This window comes from Podarcis filfolensis (genome assembly GCF_964270895.1).
Source record: "Podarcis filfolensis genome assembly, chromosome: 3".
In the NCBI taxonomy this organism is placed as follows: Eukaryota; Metazoa; Chordata; class Lepidosauria; order Squamata; family Lacertidae; genus Podarcis; species Podarcis filfolensis.
This window is the reverse complement of record NC_139606.1, coordinates 80,789,113-80,808,691: the sequence shown is the minus strand read 5'-3', so window position 1 is coordinate 80,808,691 and position 19,579 is coordinate 80,789,113. Positions and strand designations below refer to the sequence as shown.

At 42.0% G+C, this 19,579-nt stretch overlaps 1 protein-coding gene and 1 long non-coding RNA gene across 6 annotated transcripts in view; one reads left to right on the top strand and one right to left on the bottom strand.

The window, feature by feature from the left end:
- The window catches only part of PRKD3 (protein kinase D3), a 53,955-nt gene extending 46,004 nt beyond the window's left edge, over nucleotides 1–7,951 (bottom strand). For 2 of the 5 annotated variants that reach the window (XR_014545663.1, XM_083604259.1), the window contains exons 1-2: nucleotides 7,640–7,936; nucleotides 2,509–3,526 (exon numbers count right to left, since the gene is read on the bottom strand). Coding sequence is in view for 3 of the 5 variants with exons in the window: in XM_083604259.1 (XP_083460385.1) it covers nucleotides 2,509–2,796 (288 nt within the window). In the remaining 2 variants the exon portion in view is untranslated. Of the gene's footprint in view, nucleotides 1–2,508; nucleotides 3,527–7,639 lie in introns of all 5 variants that reach the window. The other 3 variants (XR_014545662.1, XM_083604261.1, XM_083604260.1) reach the window with 3 other exon arrangements.
- A 197-nt stretch (nucleotides 7,952–8,148) lies between these two features.
- Nucleotides 8,149–17,454, top strand: LOC310758303. Its single transcript, XR_014545689.1, has 2 exons — nucleotides 8,149–8,462; nucleotides 16,886–17,454. It is a non-coding gene; the product is annotated as an uncharacterized lncRNA (long non-coding RNA).
- The last annotated feature ends 2,125 nt before the right edge of the window (nucleotides 17,455–19,579 follow it).

Genomic DNA, 19,579 nt, shown 5'->3' with positions numbered 1-19,579 from the left:
GACTTGGGTTCAAACTACACTCAGCCATGAAGATCCCTAGGTGATCTTGAGCCAATCACACTCTCTCAACCAAATCTACTTCACAGTGCTGTTGTGAGGATAAAGGTGTGGAAACTTCATGTATGCCTGAGATCTTGGGAGAAAGGGTGGGCTATAAATATAACGCACACAAATGAATATTGAATTACATACATTTTTAAAAACACAAGTATAGAGATGTTATCCCCAGGTCCTAAATTGCCAAAAAGTTGACAAAGCAATCAACACCAAGGGAAAAAACTTCTGCCAGCAATGGAATAGCAAAGACAGAGGAGCCTTTAACATTACAGAATTGCTATCAACTCATTTTTGGTAGAGAAATGCTTTCAAGTTGGACAGTCTTTATATTATACTTGCCTATAATCTGATTTTAGATCTTTGGACTGGGACTTACAGATGTGCCTCAAAGACCTAGCCAAGGATCAGATGCACTTTTAAAATCTGCCGGTGCTCTTGGAGTAATACTGCCACCTGTGCACCAGCTGCACAAGTAATTATGAAAAAGAAATCCACCACAAATAAGCATCCCTCCTCCCCATTTCCTGGTCAGTAGTTTGCTGCCTGGATAGGACATGTGCTCACTCTGCAGCTGATGCTAGCACAATCAGAGCTTTCCTTCACATAAAGCTGTACTAAAGCCAATTGGACAGGACAAGACCAGAATCTGAAGTCCTAGTCATTTTACAGTACAATTGGCTCCCTATATAATGTACTTTTGAGCTTCTGTTGATTCAAGCAGATGTTGCCAAGAACAGACAGGAAGACAAACTTAAAAGACTTGAGCAAGAAAGAAAAACATGTGAAGTCAGGAAAATAAGGAAGAGCAGATCAATAAAGTGTTAGAAGATAGTGTACATGTATGCACACAAACAAACTATTCTAAAGGCAGAAATATGAATTAGCCTGCAATACAATGAAATCAAATAAAATACAATAAAAACCAAGAATGCTGTCAAAGTTTGGGAATAAACTAAACAAAATGCTGATGCAAGCTTCTAAACTGATAAAAAAGAAACTATTGTCTAACTGAGAGAGAAAAGAGTTGAATTTCTAAAAATCCAATGTCACTTTAAACTTTTAAAATCTGGGGCAGGGAGGAACAGGCACCCGCATATTAAATTTAATAAGTCTACACAACAGAAACAATTCAGAAAAGCACAGAGTAACTAGAAAATTAAATCATCAATACACTATATCTATTACTCATGTTGCTTCATTCATTTTCTAAAAGCTGGGCCTGATAATACATTTTTGATCAAAAAAGAAAGTATTGGCTGTGCTCAGTTGAGATCAATTACTAGGAATTCAACTCAGATTCTATTAGCAAGTAGTCAAACCCAATGCAAAAATCATATCCTAGTAAGCAACATCAGGTCCTTTTCGCAGGACATGGAATTCTGGTTAAACAGCCACATATTGTGCAATAAGCAGGGCAGATTCACACTACATGGAAAGGAAATTCCAAGCCTTCTACAGCTAGTATGTAGGGGGATCAAAAGCATTCAAGAACAATGCAATGCATTTTCATTCCCCAGTTTTCCAGAATTCCAATGCACAATTTATTCACAGTACTAGGAAACACACAAGCTGCAGTCTTCCTCATCTGTACAAAAAGCTAGCATAATGCAGATATCTGAGTGTCAAGTTCATAGGTGAGAAGCGCCCATTCAAATACCCACTTGCTATAAAGCATTTCTCTATGGTTTTTGGCAAGCCCCCACAACCCTGTTGAGTTGATATATTCTCCCCAATGATTTTATCCAGGGAAAAATTGGGAGTGGACCTTGAATTTCTGCACCCATTTCTTTCTCCCTTCACCATGGGAGAATGTCAGATTTTATGATTTAGGAAATTAACTTCTCTCCACAGTGAGACAAAGGGAGATAACCCAAAACCCATTCTTCTGCAGATAGAAGAGTGGGGGGAGAACCGAATAAGAAACATCTCAGAAATAGGCCTTCTTGAGAGTCTGCTCCCAGCATAGATGTGAGACTAACTTACCTCTCTGAGCTTCTTAGAAGAAGGAAAAGATACAATATCAAACGTTCTAAACTGTGAGGGTGCTGTCAAATGTAAAAATTTGCTGCTAACACTCAAATTACAAAAGAGGTACTCATACCTTAATGATGAAAACCTGACATTCATTAGTTCCCTCTGAAAAATTATAATGCTACAAACAGTTCAATAAATAAACAATTATACTCTGGGTTCAGAGCAACATTTAACTCCCATGCAGACATTTCTGATTGTTTAAGCCCTCTTCAGGACTTTGCCTGAATATGCTTAGACCTTTCCTAAAGACATCCCTGCTCAGCCCTGGAAGGTCTGGAGGTGGCAGACACAGGGAGGATTGCATGCACATCCCCTCCCCACTTTAAGCCTGAAGATATCTATCCCAAGTCCCTGAGGGAAAAAAAAATGGTGGGAATAATATAATCAAAATCAATAATGTTCTATGTTGTACTGTACCTTTTGATAAACTACGGAGCACACTAGGTCTTTGACAACAGAAAGGGAGAGATCTTGAGCCTCAATTGTAACAGTCTCACGAGTGAGTCCAATCTGCAGCAGGAAGGAGATGCCATGCACAGAGCCCCTGGAGTTGGTGAGACTTTGTGTGCTGAAGCTGCCATTGGACAGTCGGCCTGAGAGTCCAGATTGTGGACTTGAAGATAAAGAAGGGGTAGGTGGAGCAGCAACATGGGACGCAGATGGGGAAAACTTCTGTAAGGATGGAGAAGATTCGTTTGATGACATCTGACTTGATTTAAATCTGTCAAGACCTGTCTAATAGTCAAGAAAATTCTTTTCTTTCTTTACCCTGCAATGTTGCAAGTGTAATTTCACACTTCTCTTTCAAGGTTCAAGGAAACATCCTCATATCTCAGTCATCTTCATTTTTCTTTTCAGTCTGTGCATGATGATGTTTAAGATTATTTTGGCAAGAAGCTATTTTAATGAAGGTCCTCTTTGCACAGCTTCACGTCAGCTGATCAAAAATGCTTTGCCTTTAGCACCACATCCAGATGTTGGGAGAGGCTTACATCATTATGAAATTGTTCTCTTCAGAAACAGAAATAGACATTGTTTTTTCACACAGCCTCTTCATTTCACTACTTCTAGGACAACCTTAGACTTTGCTTCAGCGGGAGGAGAAAAACCTGCTAAACAGCACACTTCGAAGTATTGCACTCAAGGATTCAACTTACAAATTTATGTCAATACTCTTGTTAGTTTTAAAAAATGTGGATAATGTCCTGGATCAAAAGTACTGTCTTCAATGAATTTATTCAACTTTCAGATGTTATTGTTTCATTTAATAGAGATGAAAAAATAAGGTTCCACTCAATGGTCTCTGAGTCGTCATTTTTGGAAGATGTTCATCTTACGAAATGAAGGAACAAAATTTCTACGAATACAAGTACAAGGAACAGAATTGTTGGGTTCACAGTGGTAGTCTGCAGCATTTTGAAGTGTTAAGTACTGCCTAGTAGAAGAGGAAAAAGATACATTTCACACATGCTAGAAATGTTACATAACACCACAATCAATCTACTTAAAGCAGAAATGATACTGGGAGGCCAAATGCATATGCTACAACCTATTTCTGCTTTAATTTCCTTAAGTCATAGATACTTCACTTTATTCTTCTATCTTTTAGGGAGCTGCCATGTATATTATATCAGGAACAAGATGTTGCAGCTCCTCGACATAACTGCTACATCTAATCTAGCATGGCTCATAGCAGCAGCAGAAAAATAATATTCAACACACTGATTGCAAAGCTGTTCGATAAAAATAATGCTGCTGTGAAGGGACACTGAAAACAGTTATATTCAAAAAGTCTTAACATCAGGGAGTGGGAGGTCCACAATGAAGGTGTTTGGAATACGGATATATGGAGTAGTTAAATATATGTAGAAAAGTTCACTGAAATTATAAGTGTCTCTGAAACACAGTGCTAAATCCAGGACTGAAAAGGAGTACCTTGTGCTTTCAGTCTAGTGCATGTGCAGTAAAGAGAAAGTGCAGGGAATAGTGCAGGAAAAAGTGGAATGTGATCCCTCCCCTCCACATGCATTTCACCCATTTGCAGTTCAGATGTTAGGAGAATCAAGAAGGATTGAAAGTGCATGCCGTGCTTTAGCTGCACTAGCATTGGAAGTCACACACAACATACCTACACTTCCTCTCCTTGTTCAGCTCCTTGTAGCTAACCATTGATAAAGTTCCCACAATGACTACTACTGAATGGTCCAAAGGATTTGTTAAGCACCACTGCTTTACCCTACCATAGCTCAATGTTCCTGCACACTTAAGAAAAGTACGGTGGGTCTCTTCTAAAACAATATGCAATTTCATGCTCATTTTAACTTTTAATTTTCAAAGTTAATTGGCAATGTTTTTGTTTCAACCTTTCTGAAGAAGTGCTAATATAATTTCTAACTAATGCATCAGAGGTATTTTCATTAGTAGCCATTTTGTCTAAGACACAAAGGAAAACCAGGCATATATTACTTTACAAGGTTTTGGCATAGAAGTATGCTAACACTAGAAGAACAAGACTGCAGATATATCAAATCCTAAATGCTGATTCAATTGGTACTATATACAATGTTAGAACAAGCTTCTCTTTAGCGGACTAAGTGACAAAGCTACGTAGTGTTAGCAGAAAAGATTGTAAATTCTTAAATGTTTCACAAACTGATTATGAATTATTACATTTCAAGGCCTCTAAAAAATGGCACATCCCTTTACAAAATATAACTACAAAAGTAGCTGCCAGAGAAGCATATTTGTGCAACTGCCAGTGAAAACTCCAGCAAATCCAGAGGTGAAAATCTGAAATATCAGTGTTTTGTAAGTAACAAACTACTACTTGGTGTCACGCTGTTCTAGAAAATATGACAAACTCTACACAGTGAGTCTGGCCAACAGGGGAAAGACATGATTTTAGCAGTGGTAATCTGAACTGAATAAAATGTAAGGAGCCAGCTGGAGGGGTGGAGGCTGCAGTAACTGAGGTGAGAATGGAGGAAGATATAGAGAGCTTTTTAGTGGTAAATGCAAAGAAGTGCCTGGTGAATCTTACTGCAAATTCATTTACGAGAGCACTGTTAGGATTATTGAACTCAGTGTCATTTCTCATTGGCATGGCAATATCAGGTTAATAAATGGATGAACAAAAGAAAGGAGGAATGCACTGTGTCATTTAAATTAACAATTTCAGAATGCTTCTTCAATTACTACAATTTGCTCCAGTTTAAGTACCATGGTTATTATTGCAGCAGTTTTAACTTTGGGAAAAGAACTCCAAGTGTAAGGACCAAATACAAAATAGTTAAGCAAGAAAGGTAAGTGGTCAAATAAAGAGAAATTGCTAGAAATGGGGTCAAGAAAGAGTTTGCCTACATCATTCCAAGATTTACTCTTACACCTAAAGGGACTTTCAGTGCAGCTCTAAACCTTGTACAAGCTAATTTGGACTATGAGATGAAGAACCACAATGATCAGACTATACATTCAATTTAGAAATGGCTCTCTTCCACTTTCTAAATTGCAATAGCAACCAAAACTGACTCATTCACGACTAAAGACATGATTAACTTAGGGAACATCATTTTGTAACCATTCCTAATTTCTTCAGAAAAAAATCAGCTAAATTTCAAAGAATCAGTTGCAAAGTCAGAAGCTAGCAAATCCTTATGTAATCACTCTAGTTCAGATCTTGATCTATTTGCCCTGCTATTTGCCTTTGCCTAAACTACTTTCAAAAGCCAGAAGTAGGCTTCCATATTTTCTTTCTTCACACTCATCTGCTGGCAAACATGACATGCTCAGCATTCTTTCAAACCTTGGTGCAGCAGAAGTCGTCTTCATAGTTGCAGCTCTGTAGCTGGGAGGAAAGATGGCTGTTGTTTGATTGCTATGCCTCAGTCACAAGGCAGACAAAGTGGCATGGGAGGAAGAGTGTCCTTAGCCACTATGAGGCCAAGGCACCTAGAGCAAGAAAGAGTGGCAAGGAGCCACACAAGACCAAACCACCAATGGCAGAGGAAGGGTGCCGACAACCACACTTTTTGCCTTGATTATTCTGGAAGGTTTTCCTAATGTTCCTAAAGCTGAAACACATAGCAATCAAAATGCAGCACTACACCAGCTGCAGGGAAATAAGTTTTACAGTAAAGAGGTACCAGTTAACAATGGGGCTGTGCAGACCGAAATTATGCAAATTTATTTGAAAGAAAGTTGGAATTCAACAATTCTCACTTTCTAGAAAGCATGCACAGTATGCTTTAGTTTTGGGAAGGTACTTGGCACACTGACAGGCTACTGTACTCTATACTGCTGAACACATTGTGGACCTAATTGCAACAGATGCAACCTATCCAAAAGGGAACCCCCTTTGTTAATAAAATCCTGTGTGTAAATGTCGGGCTTAAAGTTAAAAGATCAGAAAGAAAGGTTTCAGCAACACTGCAGACACCAGCTGAAAAACACAGCATTCCAGTGCACTGCGGTCCTTTTTGCAGTTTAGACACTCTGATAGCCTCTGGTAAAGCCAAACTATCAGCAATTGCCATAGGGAACAACATAATCCCCATGTGGTTTGTGGGTGTCAGGCACAATTTGAACTGACTCACTTCTTTCTCTATTTACACCTCCATTGCTCCCCAAAGCTACATTTCCTGCTTCCTTATTATGAGATTACCATCAATTCCCAAAAGCCCTTCACTAAGTGAAAAACTCTTAATCACACTCTTCACACTAAATATTATGCTTTGCAAGCCAGTTACAGCAGTGCCCCTGCGCTTGAGGACAGTTCCCCCCATTGAAATTAGCAATTTACAACTTATTTTACTCTTTTTTTTAAAGCACTGAAGTGTTACATGGGTCACATTAAAGCCACATGGGCATCTTCACTTAATTCCCTCGCAATCCAACAGGTTGCCAGGCTGAGAACTTGCTGCGGGGAGGGGAGAGGGGGGAGATTGGTCACTCCCCTCGCCAGATCCCTCTCACCAGCGTTTTGAACCCTCCTTTGCAGCACTTCAGGCGAAAGCTGGTGGTCAGATTGAGGCTCGAAAAGTCGTGGGGGCGTCAGCTGCAGAGGAGGCGAGGATGAGGACGGGAGCGCGTGGCTCTCTTCCATCCCGGGGCACCGACTGCTCTGGGTGAGAAGGAATTTGCTTCAGAAAGGAGGCGAATCCAGCCCCCCCCCCCCCCGGGAAGATGGGGCAGACTCCGTCGGGAAGCATCCCTCACAGCTGGGGGGGGGGCAAGGATGATGTGGCCTTCAGGGAGTCACCGGCCCCTCCACATCTGGGCACACCCGGCCTCCTCTTGACCCCCCCACCTCCGTTGACCACAGCTGGATGGTCAAGGCGGGAGGAGGGAGTCACTTGGGACTCAGCCCGTGCCTGGCGCCCCCGCTGCCCTCGCTTCGCCTCCCCGCACCCCACCCACCCGGGAAGGGCGGTGTTGCCGCCCCCGACGCGACCGGAGGAACTTTCCACGTTGCCCCCTCTGCCCATTCCGCCTCCTCCCGCCCTCGGACTCCCTCTCTTTCCCCTCATCCCTCCAACTCCCGACCACTCACTCGCGTCTCGGCGAAACTCCGTCTCCTCCCGGGACTGGGCGGTTTCACACGCATCTCATTACCGCCGCTCCCACTTCGAGCGACACACCATCTACTGTACACACACACACACACTGAGAAGCCTCAGCCGCCCGAGATGGGACAGGAGGAGTGGGGTGGAGGTGGGAGGGGGTGGCCGAGAGGCATGCTGGGAAGGGGAGTTTTTCCTTCCCCTCCTCCCTCCTGAGGTGAACGGCGCAGGGAACTACAACGACCGCGGGGCCACTGCGAGAGCGAGGCGAAGAGGCTGAGACGGCGCAGGCGCCGGGCCGCCGGACAGAGTTTCCGTTACTTCTAGTGCCTGTGGCGGTTGGTGTTCTGAACCGCTATAGCGCGAGGGAGCGTGAGGGGAGCGGGGAATGGAGGGAGTCGCTGGAAGAGGCGGAGGAGAAAAGTAATGAGCGGCAGAGGGAAACGGGCGGGATAAGGGGGCTGGAGGTGCACCAATTTTTAAAAAAGGGGGGGTGAAATGTGGACCAAACGTGCGAGGGGGAACCGCAAAGTTTTGATTTTGTTCAGGACTTTGGCAGGCGCCCCGCCAAGGCTCCGTCACGTTATTGCTGCTCGGGAGAAGCTCCTCTGGTGAAGGAAGCCAGAAAGCGGCGCCCGGCTCGTTCCCTTCCCGAATTCCAAGCGCATTTGATCATCCCCTTCTCTTCCGAGCATCTACCAAAGTGCCTTCGCTTCCCCTGGACTGCCGCGTGGAGGACAAGCTAAATCCGTGGTCATTCGAGATCCTTAAAAAAAAAAAGTGTCCCCCCCCCCACACGAAAACAACCCAGAGGTTTGATGCTTACAGCTCGTCACATTTATGTCGTTTATTTTTATATATTATTATTTTTTGGTTCCTTTTTAAATTAAAAAAAATATTTGGTTTTTCAAATTAAAATTTTACAAAGCTATATCAAACATAAATAATAAAAACAAGATTCCAAGGAATCCCCTAGACTTCCATCCTCCCCTTTGCGGGTCCTATTATTCATTCTTTCCTCCTGCATCTTTTATGATAATCCAAATCCTTTACCTCTTCCATTATGTCCAGAATTCAACCTTAAACTACAAGTGATATTTCAATCCTGCTAACGATTTTACATTTATGTCATTTATTAATGCTTGGGTCATAGACCTTTCACATATAAGATAACCTAGCAGTATAAAATACTGCAATAAAAATCACATTGCTGCCTGGAAGAATCCTACGTAAAACCTACCATCTTTACAATACTACATTGATCACATGTAACCTATATAGAACTTAGCATATTAAAAGGGTAAAATTTAATATAGATTTTAAAATATATATTAAAAGATATTATGGTTAAATAAGAGCACCCCCAAAGCAGTCAGCTGCAATCTCCTTAATAATAACCCTTGCCCAGATATTCACTGGTTGCTAGGGCAAAGAGAGAGAGACCTTGTGGGTTATCCTGCAATCAGTGTCCCACAAGGTCTCTCTCTCTTTGCCCTGGCAGCAATGAAAATACATTGATGCAGTTCACTTCACAGCCACAATAGGAAAGGCTTTCCAATAAGCCAGCTCTTGTTGCACTCCAGGGTGACGGAACTGTGCTGGGGCCAGCCCTGCTATTAGGCAGAGTGAGGTGGCCGCCTCAGGCGAGGGAGGAAGGGAGTGCATGAGAGGGCTCAAGGCTTACCGCTATCTTGTTGTTTTACACTAAGATAAGATGGCCCAGACATGTCCATTACAACACTTCCATGCACCCGCCCATAGAAGGAATTGTTGGATGATGAGAAAAGGCTCGGTGTTAGTCATGGGATCCATTTCTATATGTTTCACTCTTTCCTTTTTCCTCACAAGTTTGCACAGATTCTGTGCGCATTTTTACTTTTGTACACTGTGACTTTTGTTCTTTCACCTGATGAAAAGCAAGGGTGGCAAGATTTAATTGGCAGGTTAATCATCCCACAGTGTTAGCCGTGGACCTAAAGAGCTGCTTGGGCTCACACCAAGAGCCTGCACTAGCCCAGTGTATTTTTTATTTGAACAGCCGACCCCATGCCATCACACAATTTCGAACAGCCTTTGAAACACTTTTCAGCTTCAAAAGCAATTTGTCATATGGCGGAGGGCTGTTTAAGAAAGGCAAGTGTAAAGCAACCTTGGAATCATGGAACTAGCTTGGTGGTTTTCTGGATCATGGCCATAGCTGCAGGCCACATTTAATTGGTGAGAGAAATCTTTAGCCAACAAGGTTGCAAGCCTTTCTTTTTTAGTCTTTTTATTCTCTTAAGGTAACAGTAATTAGGAATGAGCAATATTAAAGATGTTTGGGTTTTTTACCCCAAAGACTGGAGGCTTTGTTTAATACATTGTAGGGTATCTTAACTTTTCCTTCACTATCCCATATAGATTCTGATGTTTTGATAATATGCCCATTTATTTACATCTAATCCATTAAAATACAAATTGCAAACCAACTCCCAATTATTAACAGTTGAAATACCTTACAGAAAATGAAAGTAGGCAAATATAACTTTGTTCATCCTCATGCCTATGGCTGTATTTGCTCTTCTAGAAGTCTAAATTCAATGGCAAAAATCATATTTGCAAAATACAACTGGGTTTTTCTTGTGGGTGCATTCTGCAACATGTCATTGGCTCAATAATATTGCATTAGTGGTGGATTTATACTGACCTATCCACACATCGTTCAGCTTTACTAGTTGTTCTGTGGGGCTTCCCCAGTGGTGCTTCACCAGTGTTACTGGATTATTGCCATCTGAAGGGGCACTCTTGCACTATAGTGCAATGAAAGCAGACAAAAATAAACTGGAACATTTGTGTATAAAAGGTTACAGGATTTCAGCAGGAAGATACAGGACATGCACCAATTGAAAATGAAGCAGTATGTGTGCCCTAAAATGTTTGCAGGAACAAACAAAATTGAGAGCAGTGTTTTGTTTAGCCATCCCAGTGCCATCATGAACACAAAGCATTGTGAATGCACAATTTTAAAAAAGACTTCTGGAGGAACCCCCAAAATATCAGCATTATACCATTTTTCTCATAAATATGCCACACATAGGTAAGCAAAGAAGAAGAACGGAGAAAGTTATGATTTTTTATATTCCAAGGAACTTGGAGGGGAGAATACTTTATTCCATTACATTCCACAGTCAGAGATCATTTACAAAGCAATGTTGCAACCCTACAACCAGATAATTTGCCTAGAATTTATCACTGTTGAAATCCCGATGTATTTTAAATAACATTTGTAGAGGCATGTTGCTTTGTACATTTAAAAGTGAATGCCTTCTGGGCTCATTTTAATGATGTATGTTCAATGAACAGATGTTATTGTTGCTGCTAAAGTGCTATGCTAAATAGTTCGGAGCAATCTTTGTTTCTTTTTTCACCCTGAGTGTGGCTCCCACACACCAGCATTTGGAACATCATCAGGGTCGGTTGTATAAACAGATTTAAAAGCAAAAGCTGGATTCAGTATTTTAAGCAAGCTCTCTTGTATACAGAGAATATTTTCCAGCAACTCCCAAATGTATATCAGTTTATGAATAATAACAGATGGATATTGGGTATTACTGCAACCATTTTGGGGCTGCAATTAAGCTTCTTTGTAAAGCTTAGCTATATAACATCCACTAGATTCAATGCTTCTTTAATTTGTTCCTCTAAACTATCCTAGCTGCTTTTTCATAGGTTAGAACTGAGAGTGGATTAGGTAAAATCATTATTAATAGTCTGTAAAATAACACATCCATTTGGGATGTTTGGCTATTTTCTGATTCTGCATTACTAAACCAGAGGGGACATTTTGTTTTTACTATTAAATCTCATTGTAGCTTTTGATCACCCTTATATGTAACTGTAAATGCAGAGCTCATGTATGTGCTTATACTGTACAATGTAACTGAAATCATGCTACTTATTAGGACACTGATGATTTAAATTCTTTGGTGGGGTAGCAAGAAATTTATCTTTGGGTAAGCTCACTCTCCATACCCTCTTGCACACATAATCTTCAATCAGATCACTCATTCTTGCTGCTGTCTCTGGCAGACAATCTGCCACAAGCCAGCAGACACATGCATCCAATCAGCAATCATTATCTGTTTCCAGGCCCCACCCCATCCCCATGAGGTTGGAAAACACATTTTTAACAAGGAATTCCTTTTCATCCATTGAAATAGTGTCCAGGACTGACCACATAAGATGTTGGGACACAACACTCCTCCATTTAACATTCTTTCCCCCGATTGGTAATGGTAGTGAATCTGGAGTCCTATAGACTACATGTTAGAAGTCCAGGTGGATGTGAGCAAACACCCCCAGACAATCCATTTGCATTGTTTTGTATTTTGTCTCTTTGCAATTTTGTGTCACACAAGGATGAATGAGATCAGGAGAGCAGCAGGAGTACAGTCAAAGGCCATAACAAATTATAATAGTAAATGTAATATAATTATGTACACAGAGCACATACAGGTGAAAAGATTGCAAGCCTTGCCTGTTAAAAGTATGATTTAGCTCCTTGTTGCAAACAATAGAAAGTCCAATATCCTAAAGACTCAGGAATCAAATAAACATAACTCCAAATTGTCACAAGATTTTATGGGGGGAACAACTAATGATTTGATTACTGGAACTACAAATACTAGGGCATTTTTGCTTCCAGAGCTGGCGAAGTCTGAGCGGTTAGTGAGGGCTTCCCATTCTTTCCAACTTCCCTAGAATTATTTCTTGTCAAGCACACTTCGTGCTAAACCTGACCACTATGTGGTAGTATTAACATTAACACTGGGAACAAATATTTCCATCCATATTTGAAAATGTACAGTTGCTCAACTCTGTAATAACATTATGAAGTGACTTGTCAAGTACTTCAAATATACTTGGTAGCAGTGTTATATTTTCACAGAGTTATGGTTAACCTATTTGTTTGACATAAACCTCAATGATGTGAAATCACAATGGTTATTTCACAATAATACTTGCTCATTTACCTACCATTCCCTTTTGTGGCTGCATATTTTTTTATTTAAAAAACCATAAAAGCAACCTTAATGCCTCCCCGCAAGTTCTAATACAATTATTTGGTCAATTATTTTTCTCCTAAAACATCACTCACTTACTAAAGGACTTGGTAATAACTAAGTATATTACTGTGAGTGGTTTGTCATCAAATAATATTCTGCCACACCCCTCCATCAAACTATACCACCCTTTCTATTGTGGAAAAAAGTGCCAATGTCACTTTCCTGGTTAAGGAGGTTCTAGTACTGTGAGTACAACAGCTAGATTCCTTCCTGTATTCAAACATGGATGTGTGTGTATGTATCATACTGTACTGGAAAAATACTTCACTAATGGCCATTATTTGCTAAATGTCCAAGATTCCAAATGTCTACCCTGGTTTCTTTCAAATCTACAGTTGTACCTTGGAAGTCGAACAGAATCCATTCCAGAAGTCCATTCCACTTCCAAAACTTTCGGAAACCAAAGCACCGCTTCTGATTGGTTGCAGGAAGCTCCTGCAGCCAATAAGCTGTGGAAGCCCTGTCAGATGTTCAACTTCCAAAAGAACGTTCGAAAACCAGAACACTGACTTCTGGGTTTCGATCATTCAGGAGCCAAAATGTTCGAGAACTAGGCTGTCTGAAAACCATGGTAAGACTGCACTTCCTTCCCCTTAAAAACCCTGCAGAGGTTATCCTTTTCTGCTATCCTTATTGCAACTCTACTGTGGGACGTGCTAGCCAGAAGAGATCCATGATACTATAATGTAATGTACAATAAACCTGAGATAACACTTTAGAAAAGCAAGCATGGCCATCTCTGCAACTTGCTCTGAAAGCTGGAGCCAGTACAAGGAAGTATCAGTCAATCCGTGTCTGTTCAAATGGAAGAGTTACTGTCTTCTTGTTTGTTTTTCTTAAGTTCCTTGGCATTCCCCCCCCCCCCCACAGAATTCTATTTCTGCATCCTACTGTTTGAAGTCATCCCAATCCTTTTTGGCAGCACATTGTTTTTTGCAGTCTCAGCAGTCCTTGTGGTGAACCTTTGTCTGCCATCCCCAGTTGCCTCTGGTACCCACAGAGCTCCTGCCAATTTGCAACATCCCAGCTTCAGTGTGACTACATACAGAAAGCTACTTTGCAAGATAAGCTGCTGCCCGAGCTACTTTGCAAGATAAGACCTTTCCAGACAAAGGTCCTTTCTTGTGAAGGTAATATCGTTTTCTCTTAGCTTTTTACTCCTTATAGTCACATCTATCCTCATGCAATGGAACAGAGCAGGAAAAGCCTTGCTGGTAGAGAATATTCAGCAATTATTTATTGCAGAAGATCCCCCTTGCCTGGCAGTCTTGACAGACCATCAGCCTTTGCCCCCTGCTAATGGCCCATCCAGCTTGCTCTGCCAGCTGGCTTGGTTCCTTAGCATAACTAAATCCAGCGGGGTTCTGTGTTTGGCAAAGTTTAATCAAACCTGGATTAATTTTAAATCATAACACGTTTAGGGGGATCTAGCCCTCCTCAAAAAACTCATTACAATATTCTATTTTTTATGCATTCTTGACCATTATCAGTTTCTGAGTATATGATCGAGCTTGCCTCTGTGTGTGTAGAAATGACCTTTTCTCTCTCTTCCCACCCTCTTAAAGTTTTACATATTAATTTAATAAATCAATGTTTTTAGAAACCATCATGAAGATATTCAGGGAGACACTGCTTGAATACAGTGAAACCAGAGGCAAAATCTATTATAATGTAAAGTTATTTAAATATTTACAGACTTCTGTCTCCTGATGCAACATCTCTTTGTGCACAGATATCACCACTGCCAGGCAAGACTGCTTTTACCCTATGCTCTGACAATACCAACCCCTTGCTTTCCCTTGAAAACCAAGCCAGTATTTCACAACACAATGGTTCCACTAACTGCCAAGCAACAAAGAAGAGAGTAGCCATGGGAACATCACAGCCTAAGGCTATCTTGGCCAAGCTGGTGCCCCCCAGATGTTTTGGACTACAATTCCCATCAGCCCCAACTATTCTGACTGGGGCTGATGGGTATTGAGTCCAAAATGTCTGGAAGGAACAGGGTTGGCAAGGGCTGGCCCTTAGCACTGCCCTCACACCACTGACCCTTTCCCCATATTATGCATTTCAGTCTCTTGTTTCCCTGTGCAAGACAAATGGCCCTTTAATTGTTCCTCATATACATCATGAACAGATCACCAACAGTGGCTTTCTGAGAGCCTTCCCTTTATTACACACCTTAGTTACTTTGAGAAGCATGGCAAACTTTTTCCCATTTCAGTAGTGCAAGTTGTATTGAGCTGCTTCCACAGTGGGCATTTACTGTGGAAATACCTACACTTGGTTCACTTTTTACAAGGCATCTACACAGTGCCATGAACAAAACATACCTTTCTTACTTTTTTCTCTGTTCAGCTTCCTTCCTCTGACTCAAAAAGAGTTAAGAAAAATCCAGCTTTTTAAACTCAATGCAATACCTGCAAACTTTCTACTGTTGTGGGTGGTCTTTCATGCTTTTATTTGGACTTCCATAGATTGCTCTAGCTAGTCATTTCCTTTATGGACTGCCTCTCAGCTTTATCACTTTATCCCTTCCCTTTCCAAACAGCAGCACCGTTACATCTATTTCTCCCTTTGCCCCCCAATTTCAGCAGGCAGGGATTACTATCAGAAATTCAGTAACAAATACTTAACAAAATACACACAAAAAAAAATCCTAATGAAAGTCACATATCCCAAAATAATCCAGTGCTGGAGAAAAGGTGCAAGAAGTCTGAAAGCAGAGCTGCTATTTCACTTCCAGCTTAAAGTAGAACAGAAATAATTACTGCTAAATTGTCCACATCTGGAAGCCCCCTCGGTTGCTATGATACAAATAGGTTGGAGATAGCTCCCACACTTCGGCTCTTTCGTGTTGTTCTTCCTCTATTAGATGGAAGTGAAATTAAAATGGTCAGCTCACATGGAACTTAGTGTAGCATTGTTCCTTATAACAATCCCACAGTGTCTTTCCCTTTGTCCCAGGTCCTAAATTACATTGCTTTTGAACTGTTTAATTTGCTTAGGTTTTATTTTGTGTGTAATTCAAGTCGCACTATGCATAAACTGCTTGCAACATAGTTTTACATAAAAGTGGCTGTCAGTGCAGCCCTGTCCTCTGTCTTCACAGAGGAAGATATGGGGCAGATCCCAGAGCCTTAACTAGTTTATGCAGGCAGGGAGTCTGAAGAACAGAAGCAGATAGTGATGATAAGAGATGAAGGTCTAGGCCTAACAGACAAAATAAACACTGAGAAATCACTGAGACCAGATATGAACTCAAATGTGAAATTGCTGATCTTCTTTAAAAATGTGTAACTTGTCCTTCGGGTCAGCCTCTATACCTGAGGACTGGAAAGTAGCCAGTGCAGCACAATTTTTTAAAAAGGGATCCAGGTGGGATTCTGGAAATTGCCGGCTGGCTAGCTTAACATCTGTCCCAGGAAAACTGATGGAAAGTACCATTAAAATAAAATAACCAAGCATATAGAAGAACAAGCTTTGCTGAAGCAGAGCCAGCATGTCTTCTGCAAGGGCAAGTCTTGCCTCACTAACTTGCAGGCAGCAAAGGACAGTAACAGCGCAAACGTAAACATCTACTCACTCATAAATGTTGTATTTAATTCAATGTGGCTTGTTCCCTGGGAAGTGAGGTTAGGACTGTAGCTTAAAGTTTCCTTCTGCAAATTTTCTTATGGTAGCTTATCATAGGATTCAGGCCACTGTGAATTAAATACTTTATAGCATCAATAATTGTTTTGATATCCAAGTTTAGAACAATCATTTGGTTCCCCAGATGAAAATTTATTTTCTGTTGTATGTGCTTGTGGCAATGTAAATTATCACTTCCTGATAAGACACGGAGGTGGTTTGAGGTTTCCTGCAGTGCACTTGTCTATTGAAACTGAAAGGTTATCTCTGCCTAGTCTCAGTTCATAGAAAGAAAAGAGAAGTGAATGAATGAATTATATCTTCTTACCCATAGAGTTCACAGCTATGGCATGAACTGTGTTTGCAAAAAATAGACTTAAAGAGCAGTACAGTCAAGGGCCCCATTGATTTTAATTAGGAATCCATCAGTGCATGCATTTAAGTGTCCCATTTAAATCAGTGGAATGCCGAAGCACTTATTATGCTGTTTAATTTTAGATACCATGTGCATCCACAGCAGTGACCAGAGGAGGAATGAAGCTGGGAAGAGCACAGAAAGAAGAAAAGCCTTGGCACACCTGCATCACATGCCTTCATCTGCCCCATCTGTAATAAACATTTCACTCCCATATCAGTCTCTACAGTCACAGCAGGTGCTGTAACTCTCCGATGGTTTGACTTCACCCCCAAAGGCAACTCTTCCATTGTCTCCTGAGACAGACAGATGCCAACCAATCTCACTGATTTTTGAGCCTGCATGTGATATTCAACTGCAGGTCTGCCCTTTGCTATGTGTCATACAGCCGTGTGATGGAACCTCCAGGACTCATATTATCAGCAAATCTTGACTACACCTACAGACAGGGATGATAGAAAATTCTAAACAATATTTAGAACTAAGAATATAAAATATGTTTGTTGTAAGAGTTGTTTTGTTCAGTATCCATTAGGTGGCACTGTAACATTACATTGAAAAGCAAGCAAGCAAGGTATTTTTAAAACTCAATAATGTTTTGTGCTAGGTTTCTACTAAAAATAATTAAAAATAATTTTATCATTTTCCATCATCTGTTTGTACTTGCAAATTGTGTTTCTTTTTATTCTCTATTGGCTTATTGTTTTGATTGTAGTTTGTATAAGAAAACTTGTTTTTAAGGCAATAGGTTCAGGGCTGGCCCGGGAGTGGGCCCTAGCCAGCGGAATGGCTGGGGCAGGTTCCACTAGGGGGGATGTGGTAGGACACCAAATCTTGGTGATCACGGATAGGAGGAGGAGTTACGCTAGGATCAGACCATGTCATTACCGAGGAGGCAAGTTTAGTCATTGTTTGAGGACTCTCCCTGCCTCCAGGCCTGGTCCTGACCAGAAGGATACTGGAATCAACAAGGGTGACCCACATGACCTTAAGGTGCTTCTGTGTAATGCCAGGTCAATGATTCACAAGACCACCGCCATCCATGACTTGATCGTGGATGGTGGAATTGACCTGGCATATGTAACAGAGAATTGGTTGGATGAAGCAGATGGGCCTGTCATTGCCGCTGTTTGTCCACCAGGTTTCTCTTAAGCAAAGCAAGCCAGGACACGTGGGTGAAGAGGGAGGGTTGCAGTGATTTATAGGAAGTCATTAGTTTGCACCAGGTGTCCTATTGGGAAGACCCGGTTTTCTGAGTGCATGTTCTGGAAGCTGGGCAATAGGGGCAGTACAGGATTCCTTTTGGTGTACCAACCTCCCTGCTGCTCCAAGGATTCCCTGCCCGAGCTGCTTCAGGTCATGGCAGATGTTCTTCTGGAGACACCTAGTTTGGTTGTCCTAGGGGATGTTAACATCCATGCTGACACAACCTTACAAGGGGCCACTCAGGACTTCATGGAAAGCATGGCCTCCCTGGGGCTCATTCTGAAGACCGAACACGGGTTATAGATCAACGTCGAGCCTACCAAGTGGCAACAGAGATTGTGAAGAGGACCTTCTTCACCGCCTCTATTGCATCTGCAGAAAATAACAGCAGGAGACTCTTTCAGGTGGTTCACAATTTAACCGAACCACTGTTGCCATCAGGGCCTGGTGAGGACCCCAAGATATCCTGCAATGATTTTGCTCAGATTCAGAAAGAGGTGGACTCCACTGTGGGAGCAAGGCTAGGGTGGGAAAGTGCTAGAGTCCTGTCTAGTCAAATTGTGTGGGATCTATTCCAATCTGTTACCTCCAAGGATGTGGAAAGGCTGCTTAAACGAGTGAAATAGGTCACCTGTCTTCTTGATCTTTGCCCACCCTGGCTCATGAAAGTGAGCCAGGAAGGGCTGGACGATGGGCTCTGCAGGGTGATGAATGTTTACCTCTGTAAGGGAGCCTTCCCAGACCCACTGAAAGAGGTGGTTATTAAACCACTTCTTAAAAAAAAATATCTTTGGACCCGGCCAATATGGCCAACTATTGCCCAGTCTCAAATTTTCCATTCTTGGGCAAGGTGATTGAGCGGGTGGTCACTGAACAACTCCAGGCATGTCTAGAGGATGTGGACCGCTTGGATCCCTTCCAGTCAGGATTCAAGCCTCATCTTGGAACTGAAACTGCCTTGGTTACACTGGTTGTTGATCTCTGGCAGGCTAGGGGCAAAGGTGAAAGCTGTTTCCGAATTCTGCTGGATCTCTCAGCGGCCTTTGATACCACTGACCATGACATCCTTCTGGACCACCTAGAGGAGTTGGGAGCTGCGGGCACTGTTATACAGTGGTTCTGCTCTTTCCTCCTGGGCCGTGTGCAGAAAGTGGTGTTGGGGGTTGAGTGTTCAGACCCCTGGGCTCTCACTTGTGGGGCACCTAAGGGCTCCGTTCTCTCCTCCATGTTTTTTAACATCTGTATGAAGCTGCTGGAAGAGATCATCAGGGAGTTTGGGCTGGGTGTTCATCAGTATGTGGATGATACCCAGCTCTACCTCTCCTTTAAATTGGAACCAGTGATGGCAGTGAATGTCCTGTGTGAGTGTCTGGAGGCAGTTGGAAGATGGATGGTGGCTAACAAATTGAGGCTGAATCCTGACAAGACAGGGGTACGGGGGTGGGCAGGGGTGGGGGACTCCCTGGTCCTGAATGGGGTAACTGTGCCCCTGAAGGACCAGATGCGAAGCCTGGGAGTCATTTTGGACTCACATCTGTCAGTGGAGGCACAGGTTAATTCTGTGTCCAGGG